The following is a 16,461-nucleotide window of genomic DNA, read 5'->3' on the forward strand; positions in this document are numbered from 1 at the left end:
AGCAGCAGTGCTGGGAGAGGCAAAAGGTGGGACAAAAGACAAGACAGAAAACCAACCAGAGACCACCAAGAGGAGGCACAGGCACGCAACCGGGCAGGCTCCACCAGGGGCCGTGTCCCGCACTTCAGCCCAGGAGACTCCTCAGGGTGAGTCGTGGCCACCCAACACGCTTCTGAGTTTCTCTTCAACAAGATACAAAGAGACAAGGATTTCAGCCTGGGCACCCTCCTGGACCGACTGTGTACCCAGACAAATGAACAGATACAACATGGTCACAAACACACACACAGACAGACACACACACAGAGACACACAGACACACACACTATGGTGTCCACTGCCAGCTGGGACGAGCCCAGGAGCCAACAGGCATGCAGCAGGGCTAGGGTCCAGAAAGACATGGAGATTATGTACAGGAGGGGAGGCGGGGCCCGTTGGCACCCCTTCCCCCACTGCCATCCCGGCCTCCTTTCCTGAGGTCCTTAGGAACACGAGGGACTGGTGGCACTCTCCAGGGAGGACTGGGACAGGCGCCTGGTGAGGGAGCCGAGTGTGGAGTCTGCCACGGAGGAGGTGGGGAAGAGTTTGTACCAGCCGGTGACCGGCGCACTCAGGTCCAGCTCGTCCAGCATGATCTGGGCCATGCCCATGAAGCACTTGTGGTCCATGCGGCCATAGTCGCCCCAGACGATCACCTGGCGGAGGGGAGGCAGGATGAGGAACTGAGCCACTTCCCTGGGCCCGGGAGCCTCCAGGCTTCACCAGGCTACAGATGCGACAGAGGGAACCAAACTCAGGCCGATCTGGGGCAACAGTTACTGAGTAAGGTAAGAGGGGCCAGACTTTAGCCCAGGGACTCAAGGTGCATGATGTCAACTGTTGTAACACATCATGGAGGTGGGGCTGCTATGCCCACACAGAGGACCGTGCAGCGCACAAAGGCAAGTTCACCATTGTAAAGATACACGGGAACTTGTAGCTGAGCTGGGATCTGAACGGGAGAACGTCCCGGCATCCCACGTAACAGCCTTCCCCAGGAAGGAGCCGGCCCTGCTGCTGGCCCGCCTGGCGCTCACATGAGTCCCTCGCCCCCCCACCCCCTACCCCCCCGGCCTCTCGGTGTTCCTCTCCACCCACTGCGAGAGGGGAAGAGATTGCTTGGTGGTTTTCAAACTTGTGTTTTCATCGCTGGGGCCTTTTCTAAGCTAGGGTGCTGAGGTTCAAGTTTGCAACTCCAAGGGACCTCGCCATGAACCTGCACAGGCCAGAGGAGCCACCCTGGCGGGCCCTGGCTCTCGCCTCTTCCCTGCTACCTATGGGGCCTCAGGCGAGGCCGACACTGTTAACCCTGGGTATCTATGTGCCAGGCATCCATACGTGCGACGTGTACACTCTCGGTTAACCCTCACCACATACGACCCATCACTAGTGAGTGTCAAGCTGGAGTTTGAACTCAGGGGTTCGCCACTGTGCTATATTCCCACATGACCTCAGGGTCTTCATCTGTGAAATGGGCACAACGATCCCTCCCCTCCAGGCCTGCAGTGAAGTCAACACAGTGTGTGGAGGGGCTCTGCCACTCGGGTCACTGGAAGGGCAGCCACCTGGACTCGGGCTCAGTTCAGCTCTGCTGGTCACCAGCTGACAGCTCAAGCCAGTGGCCTCATCTCTCTGAGACTTTCTCGGTTGCAAAGTGGGGAGAACGAGGTCACGTCTGGAAAGCAGCTAACGCAAAGCCTGGTCCCGGATCGATGTGCAATTAGCAGTGGTGCTAGGTAGGAGGACAGGGTGGCCCTGTGCCAGCTGTGCCAGCTGGGAAACGATTCTGCCACCCTCTGGGCCCTGCGCTCCTGGAGAAGCAGCTGGGAGCAGAAACACCTCCCTGAGCCGCGGAAATAAGTGGGTGCTGAGGTTTGAGTGTGTCCCCCGAGGGTTCCTGTGTTGAAATCTGACCCCCGGCCTGAGGTTCTACAGGGGCGGAAACCTAATGGACTCTGGGAGCTCAAGGCGAGGCCTTTGGGAGGTGACTGAAGTAAGATGACGTCATCAGGATGTGGCCCCCAGGACTGAATCCTGGCGGCCACAGACACACAGGTGCTCCCTGTCTCCGGCCATGGAATGCCTCATGGTGTGTTGGGACTCTGCCAGTAAGACGGCTGACACTAGAAGCGAACCCTTGAAGCCCCAGAACTATGGTTGGGATAAACCCCTTTTTCCTACAGTTAGCCAGCCCCAAGTGTTTTGTTACGGGAATGAGAAACGCACTCATACGACAGACAGAGTGCGTACTAATGCCCCTGGCCTGGGGCTTGGTTCGGGCCTGCCCGCTCGCCCATCACACTCACCTGCAGCACCCTGCCCTGGGGCCCCTCATCAAAGAGCAGAGCCTGCTGGTACAGGGGGTCACAGGTCTTTTTGGCCATCTTGGTCTTCTTCTTGGCCAGGCAGGCTCCATTCTCAAGCAGGTAAGCCTTGACATAGGTGGCTGCGGGATGAGGGAGAGTGTGGTGAGCAGGGGTCGGGAGGGGCTGCCACGGCCTTCCCGGTCCCCCAAACTCCAGGTGACCCTAGAAGTGAGCAGAGCAGGAGAGCAAACGCTGCCTCCTCCAGTCACCCGGCCCTGCCCCTGCCCTGCCCTGCCCTGCCCTGCCCCATCCGCCGGCCTTCCAGGCAGGCTGTCGCTCCACTATCAATAATTCTGATTTAGGCCACTGGGGCTGAGAACCTGCTAGGCTCAGGGCTCAGCTGTGTACCTCCCCCTCTCCCACTGGACCCCCATCTCCAAAATTCTCCTCCCAGGCGCTTGGCCCCACCTGGAAGGGATTTGGAGCCTGGTTTGGGAGTCAGGCCCCGAGCTTCGATCACCTCCACCTCCAGCTGGCCACTCCGGTCCATGATGCCGATGTGCACGTCTCCTGAAGAGAGAAGGGGGACAGTCCAGGCAGAGCCAGGCCAAGGGACAGGCCGGTCTGCAGAGGCTGCTGCCACACCCCTGGAGCGGGAACAGGTGTGGCAAACTGCACGTGCCCCGGCTGCTCCCAGGCGTCCGCGTCCAACCCGCTGAGAAATACATGGAGGGTCCCTGGGCGTGGGCTGGGGACAAGACGCTCAAGGGCATGCTTCGGTCACCACACATGGCTGCCAAACACCCATGGATGGCGGCTCACTGACAGCCTCTGCCTTGCTGGGCAGAAAAGGCAGGTCCAGGACAGAGCTTCCTGGGTCAGGAAGGCGGGGGGTGGGGGGGGTGGGGGGGGCTCTGCTGTCCCTAACTTGTCCCTGCCACCTGCCCAAATGTATGTGGGACAAATGTTGACAGAGAAGAGGTGCGACTAGCCAGAGAGCTGCGGGCTGGCCCAGGACAGAAGGCGCTGCCCAGGGGTGAGGGCCCGCACACCCCTGGGCAATGGGGGCAGGGAAGGCCCCAGACCTCCTGGCTGCCACGGCCTGAGAACTTGCAGTGCTCCCACAAAGTACAGCGCCCCGCTGCGGAAGTGCAGGCGTGGGGTCACGGCTGGCTAAGCGATTTCTAGGCCCGGTCGAAGGCGCGGGGGTCCTTGTGCGCCGCCAGTCACTCCATCCCCGCCCTCAAGGTGAGCAGGCACAAGCCTGTCCTCCCCAGTTTTAGACACGAGGGGGCGCAACACACAAGTGTTGGAGGCTGCCGTGGCGCCTTCGCCCGGGGCCAGCGGCTGGCTCCTCTCCCTGCCTCCCACCCGAGGCTGTGTCTAGGGCTGGGAGAAGCCGGCTCCCCGGGCGCTTTAGAGCCTGAAAGCAAGAGCTGGTAATTGACCAAATCCGGCCCAGGAGCCAGGGGAGCGCCCTCCCCGCCGAGGGTCCCCACGGACCTCTCTTCCAGCACACAGGGGCTCCTGGGCGGCCACTTTCCAGAAGGCAGTCGCGGCTCGCAGCAGCTCGCTCTTTGGCTGGGAGGGTTCAAGGTGGGGAGCTGCGGGCGACCCCCGGGGCAGATCCTGTTCAGGGCAGACTGATGGGGAAGGGAGCGGCGCCCGGAGCCCCTTGGGGAGGGGGAGGGCGGGTCTGAGCCAGGCCGCAGCTGAGAGCCGCCACGCGCTGCTGGGAGCAGCAAGTTCAAACCAGCCACAGCTCCTAAGCAGTAAATGGGAGTCCTGCTGTTAGGTTGCAGAACTGACATTCTAATATTCCCATCTTACAGATAGGGAAACTGAGGTGCAAGGAGAGGGTGTGACTTGCGCACGTTCAGAGAGTCCCTGACAGAATGAGCTCCCTGGCGGCCGGGGCTGCATGGCTGCTGTTTGTACCGCAGCGCGGGGAGGAATGTGCAGTGAACGCGGCCACGCAGGGAGGCGGTGCTCCTGTAACTCCTCTACCACACCCCCCGAGGGCCCTGGGCGCCCCTCCCGCCGGGCGGCTGCCCTTACCTCCCTCGCTCACCCTGCCCTGCAGACTCACCCATGGGTGGCGTTGCCAGCGTCTGTCGCCCCACAATCTGGGCTGGTCCCAGCCCATCCAGGAAGTCGCTGAACTGGCTTTCGGCCCCAAGCCGGGTGGTGGGGAAGATGAACCTGCAGGAGGGGCAGAGAGGCGCGTGACCAGCAGCGCTCAGGCGGCCATGGGTGCGGTCAGGGGACGAGGTCCGACGTAGGGACTCTGAGACTGGGGCCCTGGACCGTCTTTCTGTGCCTCAGTTTCTCCCCTGCTGGTCTGAGCTCACTACTCGGGCATGGGACAAACAGAACTATTCATTCCTGCACACTGGAGAAAACTATTTCGCTGTCCTTAGAGAAATTAATAATAATAAAATCCACAATACAGGGATTTCAGAGGTGACCCTTAAAAGGTGGGGCTTGCTGGACTGTGTCCTCCCTAGGGGACAGCAGTGCCGAGACCCAGAGACAAAGTCCAGACGGTTCAACGCCTGGAGGAAGCTCCAAGAACTGAGGTTTGGGCTGACCATGAATTTGAGATCCCAGTCAGTCACATGAAAGGTGCCTAAAACAGCAGCTGAGACTGAAATAGCACAATTACAGGGCTGAGGTGAACGGCAGGTGAGGGTGGGCGGGGCCTGGGGATAGTGACAGAACAGGCTGACAGTGATTGAAAGCCGGCCAGGGGCCGACAACGCCAACAGCAGCTCCGCCTGCATTGCATCCTTCCATCCTTAACCACTGTGCGTGCTGGGAGCCAATGCCCAACATGACACATGAGGAGACAGAGGCTGGGAGAGGTAAGCCATGTGTCTCGCTTGCAAAACAGAGACCATGCCCAGTCCCGAGGGGTAGGGTGAGGACTGGGGCACGGGATGCAGGGTGGGTTCTGGGCAAGCAGGAAACAATGCCTGGTGGTGGGGGTTGCGGCTGCTGCTGTCCTCAAGGGAGACTGCTATTTTCCGATGTTCTCCTCCAGCCTAGGTGGTTTGGGTGTGGCCAGCAGAGAAAGGACATATGGGGGAGGTTTGCCCCAGGTCTGCTCAGGGCTACAAGGGACCAAACCAAATTCTCAGGTCTCCTAGGATGGTGCACACTCCGGCTAGAGACAAAAGGCTGTCCAAGCAAGAAATCCCTGTTAGACAAGGTTGGCATTGAGTTTCCCTTGGCCAAGGACAGGCAAGGAGGGAAGAAGAGGCCGAGTGTGCTCTCCTCCACTAGGCCCAGCCTCTCTACCCAGGAATGGGCTTCAACGCCCAGGCCAATTTTATTGGTCATGGTCTGCAATAATTTTTTTTAAAGATTCACTTATTTATTTGAGAGAGAGAGAGAGAGCACTTCCATCCATTGGTTCACTCCCCAGAAGGCCACAACAACCAGGGCTGGGGCGGGCCAAAGCCAGGAGCAGGAGCTTCCTCCAGGTCTCCCATGTGGGTGCAGGGGCCCAAGCACTTGGGCCATCTTCCACTGATTTCTCAGGCCAATAGCAAGGAGCTAGACTGGAAATAGAGCAGCTGAGACTGAAGCCTGTGCCCATATGGGATGCCAGCACTGCAGGTCGTGGCTTTACCTGCTGTACCACAACAGCCAGCCCCAGACATCAGATTCTTAAGATCTGAGAAAGGTAAAGAAACTTAAACTCATAAAGTCACAGAATGTTAGGAGTTGGTATGGATGGAGTGCAGAGACCATGAACAAAGGTTAGAGTTGGGTGGCCTTCATTCAAATCCCAACTCCACTGTGGGTAATAGCTGTGACTTTGGGTAAGTTCTCCCTCCTCCCATGCTCAGTCTCTCCACCTAGAATGTAGAGCAGCAGTGTCCACACCCCTCAGGGTGGCGGAAGCATTGAATGATCATGGTTGCAGCTTGGGTCTCAGCCTGGGATCCCAGCATGGGAATCTCAGCTCTCAGGTACGGGGTGAGGCCCTGTGCGGGGTGGGATGTAGCGAGTGCCGGTGGCCTTCGGATCCTGCGCTTCCGCCCTGAACACTCAACCAGCTGCAGATCCAAGATACGCTTCAGAACAACCGTGTCTGTACCCAACATGTACTGGTCTTTTCTTCTTGTCACGGTTCCCTGGGCTGTTTACATTTCATTTACATGGTGTTCGGTATCAGAAGTCAGCTAGGGATGATCTAAAGTCTGCAGGAGGATGTGCATAGGTTATAAGCGTATACTTTGCCATTTTAAAGGAAGGAGCTTGAGCCTCTGAGGACTTCTGTATCCTCAGGGGGTCCTGGAAACAATCCCCGGCAGACCCTGGGGTCAGCTGGGTGGGAGTGGGATGCACGATCACTGGATCTTAAGTAAGGGAGTCACAGAACCTTGGGACTAGAGGTTGTGGGGCCTTGACGACACAGAAGCAGAAAATCGTAGTCGCGAACTAGAATCTCATAGATTTAGAGACCTGGGGGAATCTCCCACTAGTGACTTTCAAATCTTTTGCTGCAGCCCTCGTGTAAGAAGGCCTAACACCATGTCCCAGTTACAGACCGGTGTGCAGCTAGACATAGAAACACTGCAACAGGGCTGGCGGTGTGGTGCAGTGGGTTAAGCCGCTGTGTGAGACCCTGGTATCCCCTATCCGAGTGCCAGTTCAAGTCCTGGCTACTTTGTTTCCCATCCAGCTGCCTGCCATGTGCCTGGGAAGGCAATGGAAGATGGCTCAAGTACTTGGGCCCTGCCACTCACATGGGAGACCTGGATGGAGTTCTGGGCTCCTGACTTCAGCCTGGGCCAGTCCCAGCCATTGCAGACATTTGGAGAGTGAACTCACAGATGGAAGATCTCTCTGTCTCTGTCTCCCTCCTCCCCCCACCGTCACTCTGCCTTTCAATTAAATAAGGCTTTTAAAAAACTGAAATCCAAGTTCGCAAGGGGCTGCATGGTGTCTTCCTGGGGCAGGTCTAAGTTGTCTACTTCTTTTCCTGCTGCTGGTTTTGAGCCACTGCACCGACTTTACTTCCTGCCCCTGAGTCACCACCCAGTTTGCAAACCACAGATCCAGTCCAGTCTCCTTCCTCAAGCCCCAAACAAGGCTGCTGGCGAAAACCCGGCTCCTCTGAGCCCTGACAGCGGTTTTGGACCTGAAAGGATTTGAGGGTCACGTTCCCTTTCCAGCCCTCCAGGGCGGGGCTGCGTGTAGGTGGTGGCAGGCAGGGATCAGGGGTCCTTCCAGAGCGTGCAGGGGGACTTCGCCGTTCCTGACTCTCTGGGGGTGCTCTTATGGGAACAACTGGAAGACCCGGGCCCTGGGGAGACACAGAGGAACCGATACATCTGAGCTGCAGGCTGTGTGAGCGGGCCCAGGGAAGGGCGCGGCTGCACGCACGTGCCGTCCGAGCTGTTGCTGTTAGTGCTGCCGTCCGTGGACTCGCGGCTGCCCTGGCGCGTGACCCGGCTGCGCATCTCCACGGCGATGCCCGTCTCCGTGCTCCGGCGGATGTTGCTGCGCAGCTTCTTGGTGGCCCCTTCTGTGAGCCCGGCACCAAGCACAGAGAGGAAACAAGGTCAGGTCACAGAGGAGGCTTCTCGGAGAGCAATGCCAAAGTCACCGTCTCGGGAGGGCAGGGGCATTGCTGCAGGGGCTCAAAGCTGCTCTGCAGCCTGCCCCCCTCCCCCGCCTAGACCAGCCGCGCAGAGCACCCTCATCCGGGGTTCTGGACTCACTGATGGCATGGTAGGGCTGGGGACGGCGGGAGTCGCCAGAGCCCCAGACCTGCAGCCCCACGGCCCTCACCCTCGTCCTCCCCGGGCTCCCATGAGGCCACCCTCCCACTCCTCCTTGGCCCCAGCGGTTAAGTGCTCTTTCTGCCTCTCTCTTCTGGAAAGTTTTGCAGCCCTTCTTCCAGTTACACTCCCACCTCTCTGACACCTTCTCAGATAGACCCTATCAATACCCCTCCCCGAAGGCTGGCCACTCTCAACCCTGCCTCCTTCAGGTGGGTCTGAACATGGGGGCGGGGGTGGAGGGCTTGTGACTGGGGAGCTGGAAGGGCCATTAGGGAAGCAAGGCTGAGGAGAGGGTCCGCGAGCTTGACCTAAACTGATTTCAGCGGTGCAGAGAGCACCCACTCCTGTGAGGAGGACCCCTCCCCAGCCTTGTAGGGAACCCAGAGCTCTTCCTTCTCTAAGCATCACCATACTGCCTGGGTTTCCATAGCAACTTCCTCGGCATTGCTTTGCGGTCCCTCCAGACTCGTTGAGGCCCGGGTGGGGGTGGGGGGCGGGGTGAGGGTTTGCAGGTTCTTCCCCTAGCTGTGGCTTGGCTGCTGGAGGGGTGGCACTCACACGGGAAGTATCCAAGAAGCTACTGGCTGTCACCGGTTAGAGGCCCAAGCGAGCAGCCACCCCCTCCCTCCCTCATTCTTCTAGAGCTAAGGGCAGTTTTGACCCATTTGGAAGCAAACAGACTTCTTAGATAAGACTTGCCCAACCCAACATGAGTCCTGGAGTTGGGGAGTCACAGCATGCTGAAATGCTAGAGGTACCTCCACTTGCCCCCCCATTTCACAGATGGGGAGCCTGAGCTCTGACTAATAATAGAACTGAGACCAAGACCCCAGGTCCACAGACTCCATCTATGACACACTGCTTCTCAGACCCCTCCCTGCACCCCATCTATGTGAGATGTGACTCAGCAGAGTGTTCCGTGTCTTCAGGGCGAAGAGAAAGGTCTTGCAAGCTTGAGTAAAATTCCTCTGCTGGCTTCTCGCTTGTCCAGTCTCAACCCCCATTGATCTGGGGAATAACTGTATGTAGCTTCTCTCTTGGGAGCCAGGCCAAGTTGCTTGCATTCTGTAGTCCCTAGGGACTGCAAGACTCCAGGAACCATTCCATCTGCCCCTTCGCATATGAGAGGACTGGACACAGCCTGTGGCAGCAGTCACCATAACATCTTCTGGAATGGTCCAGAACATTCTGCCCACCCTCACCCAGGGTCCACAGGAGAAAGCTGCTGTCCCTGGTGCTGAAAAGATGAGCTCCACATCGGCAAAGGCTACTACAGCCCCCAGGGGTCCTATGTCGGCCCTGCCTAATGCCTGGGCAGCATTCACTTGTGCCCCAGAGCTCTGACCTCACCCTCCCCACTGGCCCCACAATTTGGAGAATATTGGATTTAGGAGGTAGCTGGGACAGAACATTTTTAGCTCCATTATACAGATGTTGAAACTGAGACTCCCGTAGGAAAGTAATTTTCTCAAGGTCCCATGGAGAGTTACAGAGCCAGGACTTGCCCTGGCTGGACCCAGGACAGAGGCCCTTCAATAAAGAGAGATGGCAGGGCTCTGGCTAAGGGAAGGTACATAAAAAGCAGGAGAAAGAAGGACCAGAGGCCAGTCTCTCACTTCCCAGCCCTGCAGGGAATGGAGCCATCCCGCCTGGGGGCAGCAGGGGGCACTCTTCCAGGATCTTTGCCAGGAAGAGCTTCCCATGGTGAATCCACCACATCCCTCTGGTGTCAGACTCTCCCGCCCAGGAGGGACCTCTAAGATAGGACACTGGTGTCCTCCAGGGACAGATGGGAGAGGAGCATGCCACAGAGAAGGGGAGGGGCTAGAGGCCAGAGAACTCACTTCTGTTTGGGCTCAGTTGTGACGGGGGTAACAGTCATGGCACTGACACTTTGCCCAGTGTTGGTCACATGCCAGGCATAGGGCCAGGTGCCACTGTGTACCCTGGGCAGCTCTGCAAGGCATGCATTATCATCATCATTCGCAAACACAGAAGGAGGCTCAGAGGGGCAAAGTGACCAGCCTGAGTCCTCCAGCTAGGAGAGACCAGGGCACAGGGTGTGGCTCAGGGGGCCACCATGAGGTCATTTTCTGGGAAAGCGTTTTCTCTCCAGGCTTTGGAGGGTTATTGATCAGATGAGAACCTTGCACAGAGGATCTCAAGGGGCCCTTCCTGCTCGGACAGTCAGTGATGGGATGATTCACAGGCCTCGGCAGAGTCCCCTGCTCAGGCTCCAGACCCTCAGCCGTGCCCTTCCGGTCCACAGAGACAAGCAATCCAGAAGCACCAGCGTCACCCATCTCCTCTTGAGGCAAAAGGTCTTCCTGGTGTCTGCTCCAGGCCCTGCCTGCTGGCTGTGAAGTCTCAGCAAATCACCACGATGTCTCCCAAGGACTCAGCCCCTGCCTTGGCCTTGGAAGAGAGACGGCCCCTCCAGATCACTGCAGGGCACAACGGCTTCGGGTCTGGAGCTGCATCAGCTGGATTCCAGGGCCGAGTCTCCTGGAGCTGGGCTCTTGCTGTTCAACACCTCCTCAGCCTCCTGATCTTTATCCCCTACCCCTAATTCAGCTCTCCTTGTCCTGGCTCAACTCCAGGAGCCACATCCATATCCCCATTTGCCCATTCACAGGGGCCATGCCCACCCCAGGGCGCTTCCCCATGTAGCCTTTCCCTTAGCCACAAACTACACCACAGTTTGATTGCTGGAGAAGACCATCCCCTGTGCTCCCCCCAGGCTTCCGTGATCATCTATTTTAAGGCCTGGAAGTCCCCCACCCCCAGCCCCAACTGCAAGTCTTAATGCCCATTCTCTCTGGATCCTCTGGTGCCCCCTCACCCCCTCCCAGCTTCCTCTTTGAAGGTTTCTTGAGGAAGTTGTTACTCTGAGCAAAACATGCAGGAAGAGATTTTAGAGCAAAACCAGCTGGTGTCTGGGCGGAAGCCGCCCAGTGAGAAGGGCTTGGTGGGGAAGGCTGGCTCCTCCGTGGTGAGAGGTCCAAGGTGGCTGAGTGACAGCGTGGGTGGTGCCTGGCACAACTGGGATTCCATCGCCAGGTGTCTGAGAAGGTACACAGCCATTTCTCAGGATGTGACTGTTAAGGTGTGTGAGAACACACATGTGTACACATGTGTGACGTGTCTCCGATCTGGAGGTATGTGTCTGTACTGTGGGAGCTGTGCTTGTGTGACTGGCATGACATGGTTTTGCAACCATGGACAGTGTGAATGACAACTGTGCTTCCCTGGCAATGCGAGTGGCCAGCGAGAGCAGCAGAACACTCACTGATGTTATTGTGTGAGCCATGAGTCTCCATGGGACTCTCCCTTTGACTTTAGAATGCGCACATGTGACTGTCACAGTATCCATGAGACTGTTGGCACTTAGGAGGCTGAGCGATCACAGGTAAGAGAACTTTTGGAGGATGGTGTTGTGGCACAGCGGGTTAAGCTGCCACCTACATCCCATATGAATGCCTGTTTGAGTTCCAGCTGCTCTGCTTCGGATCCAGCTCCCTGTTAATATGTCTGGGAAATCAGCAGAAGATGGCCCAAGTGCTTGGAGCCCTGCACCCATGTGGGAGACCCAGATGGAGTTCTGGGCTACTGATTTCAGCTTGGCCCAGCCCCAGCCATTGTGGCCATTTAGGGAGTGAGCCAGTGGATGGAAGATCTCTCTCTCTCTCTGTCTCCCCTTCTCTCTCTGTAACTCTGCCTTTCAAATAAATCTTTTTTAAAAAGAAAGACAACTTTGAGGGGGAAGGGCTGTGTATCTGAAAACTGTGGTGTCACTGCGCACACCGCCAGGAACACAAAACTGTTAACGTGGTTCCCAGCGAATGTGAGTCTGTGTGTGGAAGCAGCCCAGCGTGAGGGTTGGCAGGAGAATGAGGATGCCCAAATGCTAGGGTCGGAGCCCGGATCCACCTCCTGGCTGTGCGCTCTAGGGCTTCTGACTTCCTTCTCTGAGCCCCGTGAGGATCAAGTGCGCAGGACAATCCCTGTGCGTTCTGTCACTGCCAAGTGCCCCCAACCCCAAGCCCCAGTGTCCACGCCCTCACCAGGCTGGGGGAGCTGGAGAGTGCTCTTGCTCCACTGCGTCAGACCCACGATGGCCACCATCTTGGCGCCCAGGCTGCTGCGCCGCTTCTTGGCGGTGGTGGTCCCAGCCCCGGCCCCAGCTTGCTGGGATCCGATTTCGCCGCTGATGCTGGAACTCCGCACCACGTTCCTGGAGGTCCCAGCCGAGGCCGGACCCGGCTCCCCGTTAAACATGGTCCCCCAGGTGGCGGGGCCCCAGGCAACCCTGAAGGTAGGAGGGAGACAAAAGGATCCCACATCAGACCCAGAGACTCTAGGGCAGCCCCACCACTTCCTAGCTGTGTGAACTTGGGCAAGTCACTGAGCCTATTTGAAGCTGAAATGCTTCAAGCAATGAAGCCATGCCAAGGGTGGGCACAGGGTCGGCCTCAATAAATGGGACTGCCCTTGTTCTTGCATGGCTGGGAGGGCCTGGCAGGTGACCTGGTCTGGCAGTGAGGACCACAGCTGTGGAGTCAGGTGGTCAGGCCTTGAACGCCCAGGACCTCCACGTGCTGGCCACAAGCTTCCTTGTGACGGGACATTTTGCGGTTGCAGCGAATATGTCAGAAAAATGAGAACTCCAACCACTTCCTCCTCGAAGAGTTGTGAGGATTAGATGAGACGGTGCATGGAGCGTGCTGGGACCCACGCAGGTAAAATAAGTACCCAGCAAGTGCCAGGGATGGCCATCTTCACAGCAGGCCATCAGAACAGCCAGTGGGGCCAGCATAGCAGTGCAGCAGGCTAAGCCACCGCTTGCGATACCAGCATCCCATATCAGAGCAATAGTTCAAGTTCTGGGTTCCTCTGATCCAGCTCCCTGCTAATGTAGCTGGCAAGGCAGTGCAAGATGGCCCAAGTACTTGGACCCCTGCAACCTACGTGGGAGACCAGGATGGAATTCTTGGTCCCTGGCTCCTGGCTTTGGGTTGGCCCAGCCCTGGCTGCTGTGACCAAGGGAGTGAACCAGTGGATGGAAGATCTCTCTGTTTTTCCATCTCTCTATCATTGTGCTTTCAAATAAAAAAAAAATATTGAAAAAAGAATAAGAAAGAAAGACAACAGGGAGGACAAAACCTGCCCCAGCCTGTGCAGATGGTGGAAGGGGTCCTTCCACCTGAAAGAATGGTCTAGAAAAGTCACCCACCCTTCCCAATGCCACTGAGACAGCCACCTCATATAAGCCTTTTAACACGCTTTCCCCAATCTTCCTCCTGCAGGCTTAAAAAAAATTTTCACTCAAATGAAAACAATCGTACTGAAAAACAGTTTTATATCCCAGCACACTGCATCTGCTGCTATGTCCTAAGCATTCCCCAATGTCATTAACACTTGGTATAAATGATTTAAGGCCACCCTAGTAGTCCATTGTACAGAGGTAGCACAATTGACTTAACTATTTCAATATAGTTATCTCCTGAATCAGACACAAGTTCTCTCTCTCTCTTTTAAACACACATGTCAATAAACATCTTTCCACACTGGTTTTGTCTGCTTATGTCCTTGGGACTGATTTCTAGAAATGGAATGGCTGAGTTGAAGGCATGGGTACCACTGGGAGCCTCCCCTGCACATCCAGCCCCCACCTGCTTCCTGGTGGAGCACTGGCTTTGCCCAGATGCCAGCCCCTGACTTGTTGTAGTGATCCAGCCTAATGAATTTAAGGCAGTCAATGGATGGCATTCACCTGGGGTCCAAGGGTGGAGAGATGACCACGTTGGCTCAGTTGGACTTAGGGGAAGATTCAAATCCGATGCCTAAAGGAGGGGGGAGGGTCTTTCTGCCTACCTCCTCCTCTTTCTCCCCCAAGAGCCCTCCCCAAAGAGATGACCCATCCCTAGGATCAATACAGTAAGGCTGAGGACAGCACAGCACCCAGACAGAAGGGGCCAGAGGCCATCCCGGGAGTCTGCCTTTCTCTGAGCTCCAGTTTTGAGAGATAATTTATTTTCCATTGCTTAGGCCAGTTTGAAGCAGATACATGCAAAAGCATCTTGCCTGGAACCAGGGCTTAAGTGGTCTTTGGGCTCTTGGAACATATTTCCCGATTCCTTTCCAGAGTATAGAGGCGTACTCTTCCCATTAGCCTCAGCAACAAATATTTAAGCCCCCAAAATCCCAAGACCAATGCTGAGTGCCAAGGTCACGATAGTGAACCAGGCTGACCCGGTCCTGCCTTCCCAAAGGCTCCAGTCTGGAGACAGACAGTAAATAACTAATTATACAGCCAAGTATCTCATGGTGGCTACCCTAAGTACAGGAAGAGGAGGACGGAGGCCTCTGAGAACACTACGGAGAAGGGAAGCAAGTGTCTCTGGCTGTTTTGTGCCACAGCAGGGTCCATAGCTGTCTGGACAGAGCAAAGAGGAGAGCCAGCCGCTCAGGCGAGCACTGCGCCCTGCACCGTCCAGGCTGCATCTCGGCCCCCCAGTGCTCCTCCCAGGGCAGCTGCCCATCCCATGGCTATGGGCACTGCTCGACCCTCTGCCATCAGGCCTGTCACCCCGAGGGAGTCTGACTTTTCAAAGGACACAGCAAGAGAGGAAAGCTGGGGGCAGGGGCGGGGGCAGGGGTGGGGGTGGGAGGAGGGCACCACTCTTGCTGAGGAGCAAGACAGCCCCCAGGCAGCTGAGAGCGGTCACCTGGCCTCCAGGTCAGCCTGGCTCCCGCAGGCCTGGCAAATTAGGGCTGACAGAGGAGATGAGTCAAAGCCGACTGACTGTTCCTGCTCAGCCTGTGCCGTGTGCAGAGACCCGGATTGTATTTCTGCACCCGTCCCCCAGCAGACTCACCACGAATGGAACGTGCCCCTGGACCTTGGCCTGGGATAATCTCTTTTCTGTAGTTTCCAGTTCGAGTGCCAGTCCGTGTGCTTTCTTGGGTGTCTGCATGGCCCTTTGGTAGAAGGTGGGACGGGGGGTCTGATACCGTGCACCTGCCATAGCAGACACCCAGCTGGCTCCTCCCGGTATTTCTGTGGGGCATACAGTTCCCACCACGCTGTAGACGAGCAAGCTGCCTCTCCAAGAACAAAGGACTTGCCCATTCTGCTCAGCCAAGAAGCGAGAAGGCCTGGACTCAAACCCAGGTCTCCTGTTTCCACAGACCAACACCCTCAGCAGCCCCTGTCCCCCAACCCAGGGCTTTATCCAAAGGGCTCATTTCCTGACACTCACACTCTGCCCGCTGTCTGTGCGCTATTTGAGAAAACTGCAAGGGAAGGGTCTATCTACCATGAGAAGCCCCCCGCCGTGGGCCAGGTTCCCACCGCTGGGGTGAGCATCCCAGGGCAGCAGAAAGCCCTCCCAGGTCACAGCTGGAGAGGCAAGTGCTTCCTGCACAGCCTCCTGGCAGCCTGAGCGCACCACCCCCAGAGGGTGAGAAGCTAAAGGGACAAAATTCCCAAGGCTGCCAGCCCGGGGGCTCGTGTTTCCTCATGAATAATGGATGCAACTGACAACAGACAGCTTGCCATCCAGGACTCTGCACCATCCGGCGCTGTGTGCGCCTCTTCAAACACCCGGGGATCACGCAGGGGGCCTGGAGCACTCCAGAGTGCTTGTGGGAGCCCAGCCTGCAGGCCACTTCCCCAAAGGGGGCTTCTCTGGGCCTCAGCTGCCTCAGCCGTGTGCTATAAGGAGTTGGATTCAGTCCTTTAGGCCGGAAGGCTGAGTGTGAACTCGTGCTGCAGGGGACGCTCCGGAAGGGTGCTCCAGCGCCTTTTCTGGCAGCCAGTTGAGCTCAGGAAGAGCAAATCAGCCGTGCAGTCACTCCCAAGCTGTGAGACCACGGGCAGGGGGAAGCGAGGAGGCAGGGGTGGGCACACAGTGGGGAGAGGGCCGCAGGACGGAGGATACAGCCTGTCACCTGCTAGTGGTTCTAACCATTGCTCAATGAACCACAACCTTTCCAGGAAAGTCACTTCAACAATCGCTCTGCCAGGGCCAGCCCTGTGGCACAATGGGTTCAGCTGCTGCCTGCAACGCCAGCATCCCATATGAGCTCTGGTTTGAGTCCCAGCTGCTCCACTTCCAATCCAACTCCCTACTAACGTGCCTGGGAAAGCAGCGGAAGATGACCCAAGTCCTTGGGCCCCTTCACCCACATGGGAGACCCAGATGAAGCTCCAAGCCCCCTACTGGTTTCGACCTGGCCCAGCCCTGGCCATTGGGGCCATTTGGGGAGTGAATCAGCAGATGGAAGATCTTTCTCTCTCTCTCTGCCTCTGCCTC

At 57.3% G+C, this 16,461-nt stretch overlaps 1 protein-coding gene across 1 annotated transcript; it reads right to left on the bottom strand.

Moving 5' to 3' along the window:
• Positions 1-20: 20 nt before the first annotated feature.
• On the bottom strand, positions 21-12,421 carry RIMS3 (regulating synaptic membrane exocytosis 3). The gene is made up of 6 exons (XM_062193280.1): positions 12,208-12,421; positions 7,743-7,884; positions 4,435-4,547; positions 2,814-2,915; positions 2,346-2,485; positions 21-695 (listed from the first exon to the last, which is right to left on the bottom strand). The coding sequence occupies exons 1-6, from the start codon at positions 12,419-12,421 to the stop codon at positions 483-485; spliced, it is 924 nt and encodes a 307-aa protein (XP_062049264.1). The 3' UTR covers positions 21-482.
• Between the last annotated feature and the right edge of the window lie 4,040 nt (positions 12,422-16,461).

Source organism: Lepus europaeus, chromosome 5 (genome assembly GCF_033115175.1).
Source record: "Lepus europaeus isolate LE1 chromosome 5, mLepTim1.pri, whole genome shotgun sequence".
Classification (NCBI taxonomy): Eukaryota; Metazoa; Chordata; class Mammalia; order Lagomorpha; family Leporidae; genus Lepus; species Lepus europaeus.

Excerpts from the sequence above, each read along its gene's own strand:
- RIMS3 (XM_062193280.1), bottom strand. The coding sequence starts at position 12,421 with ATGTTTAACGGGGAGCCGGGTCCGGCCTCGGCTGGGACCTCCAGGAAC. Across the intron at positions 4,548-7,742 it reads AGCAACAGCTCGGACGGCAC|GTTCATCTTCCCCACCACCC; the intron begins GTGCGTGCAGCC and ends CCCCTCCTGCAG. Across the intron at positions 2,486-2,813 it reads AGGCTCCAAATCCCTTCCAG|CCACCTATGTCAAGGCTTAC; the intron begins GTGGGGCCAAGC and ends CTCATCCCGCAG.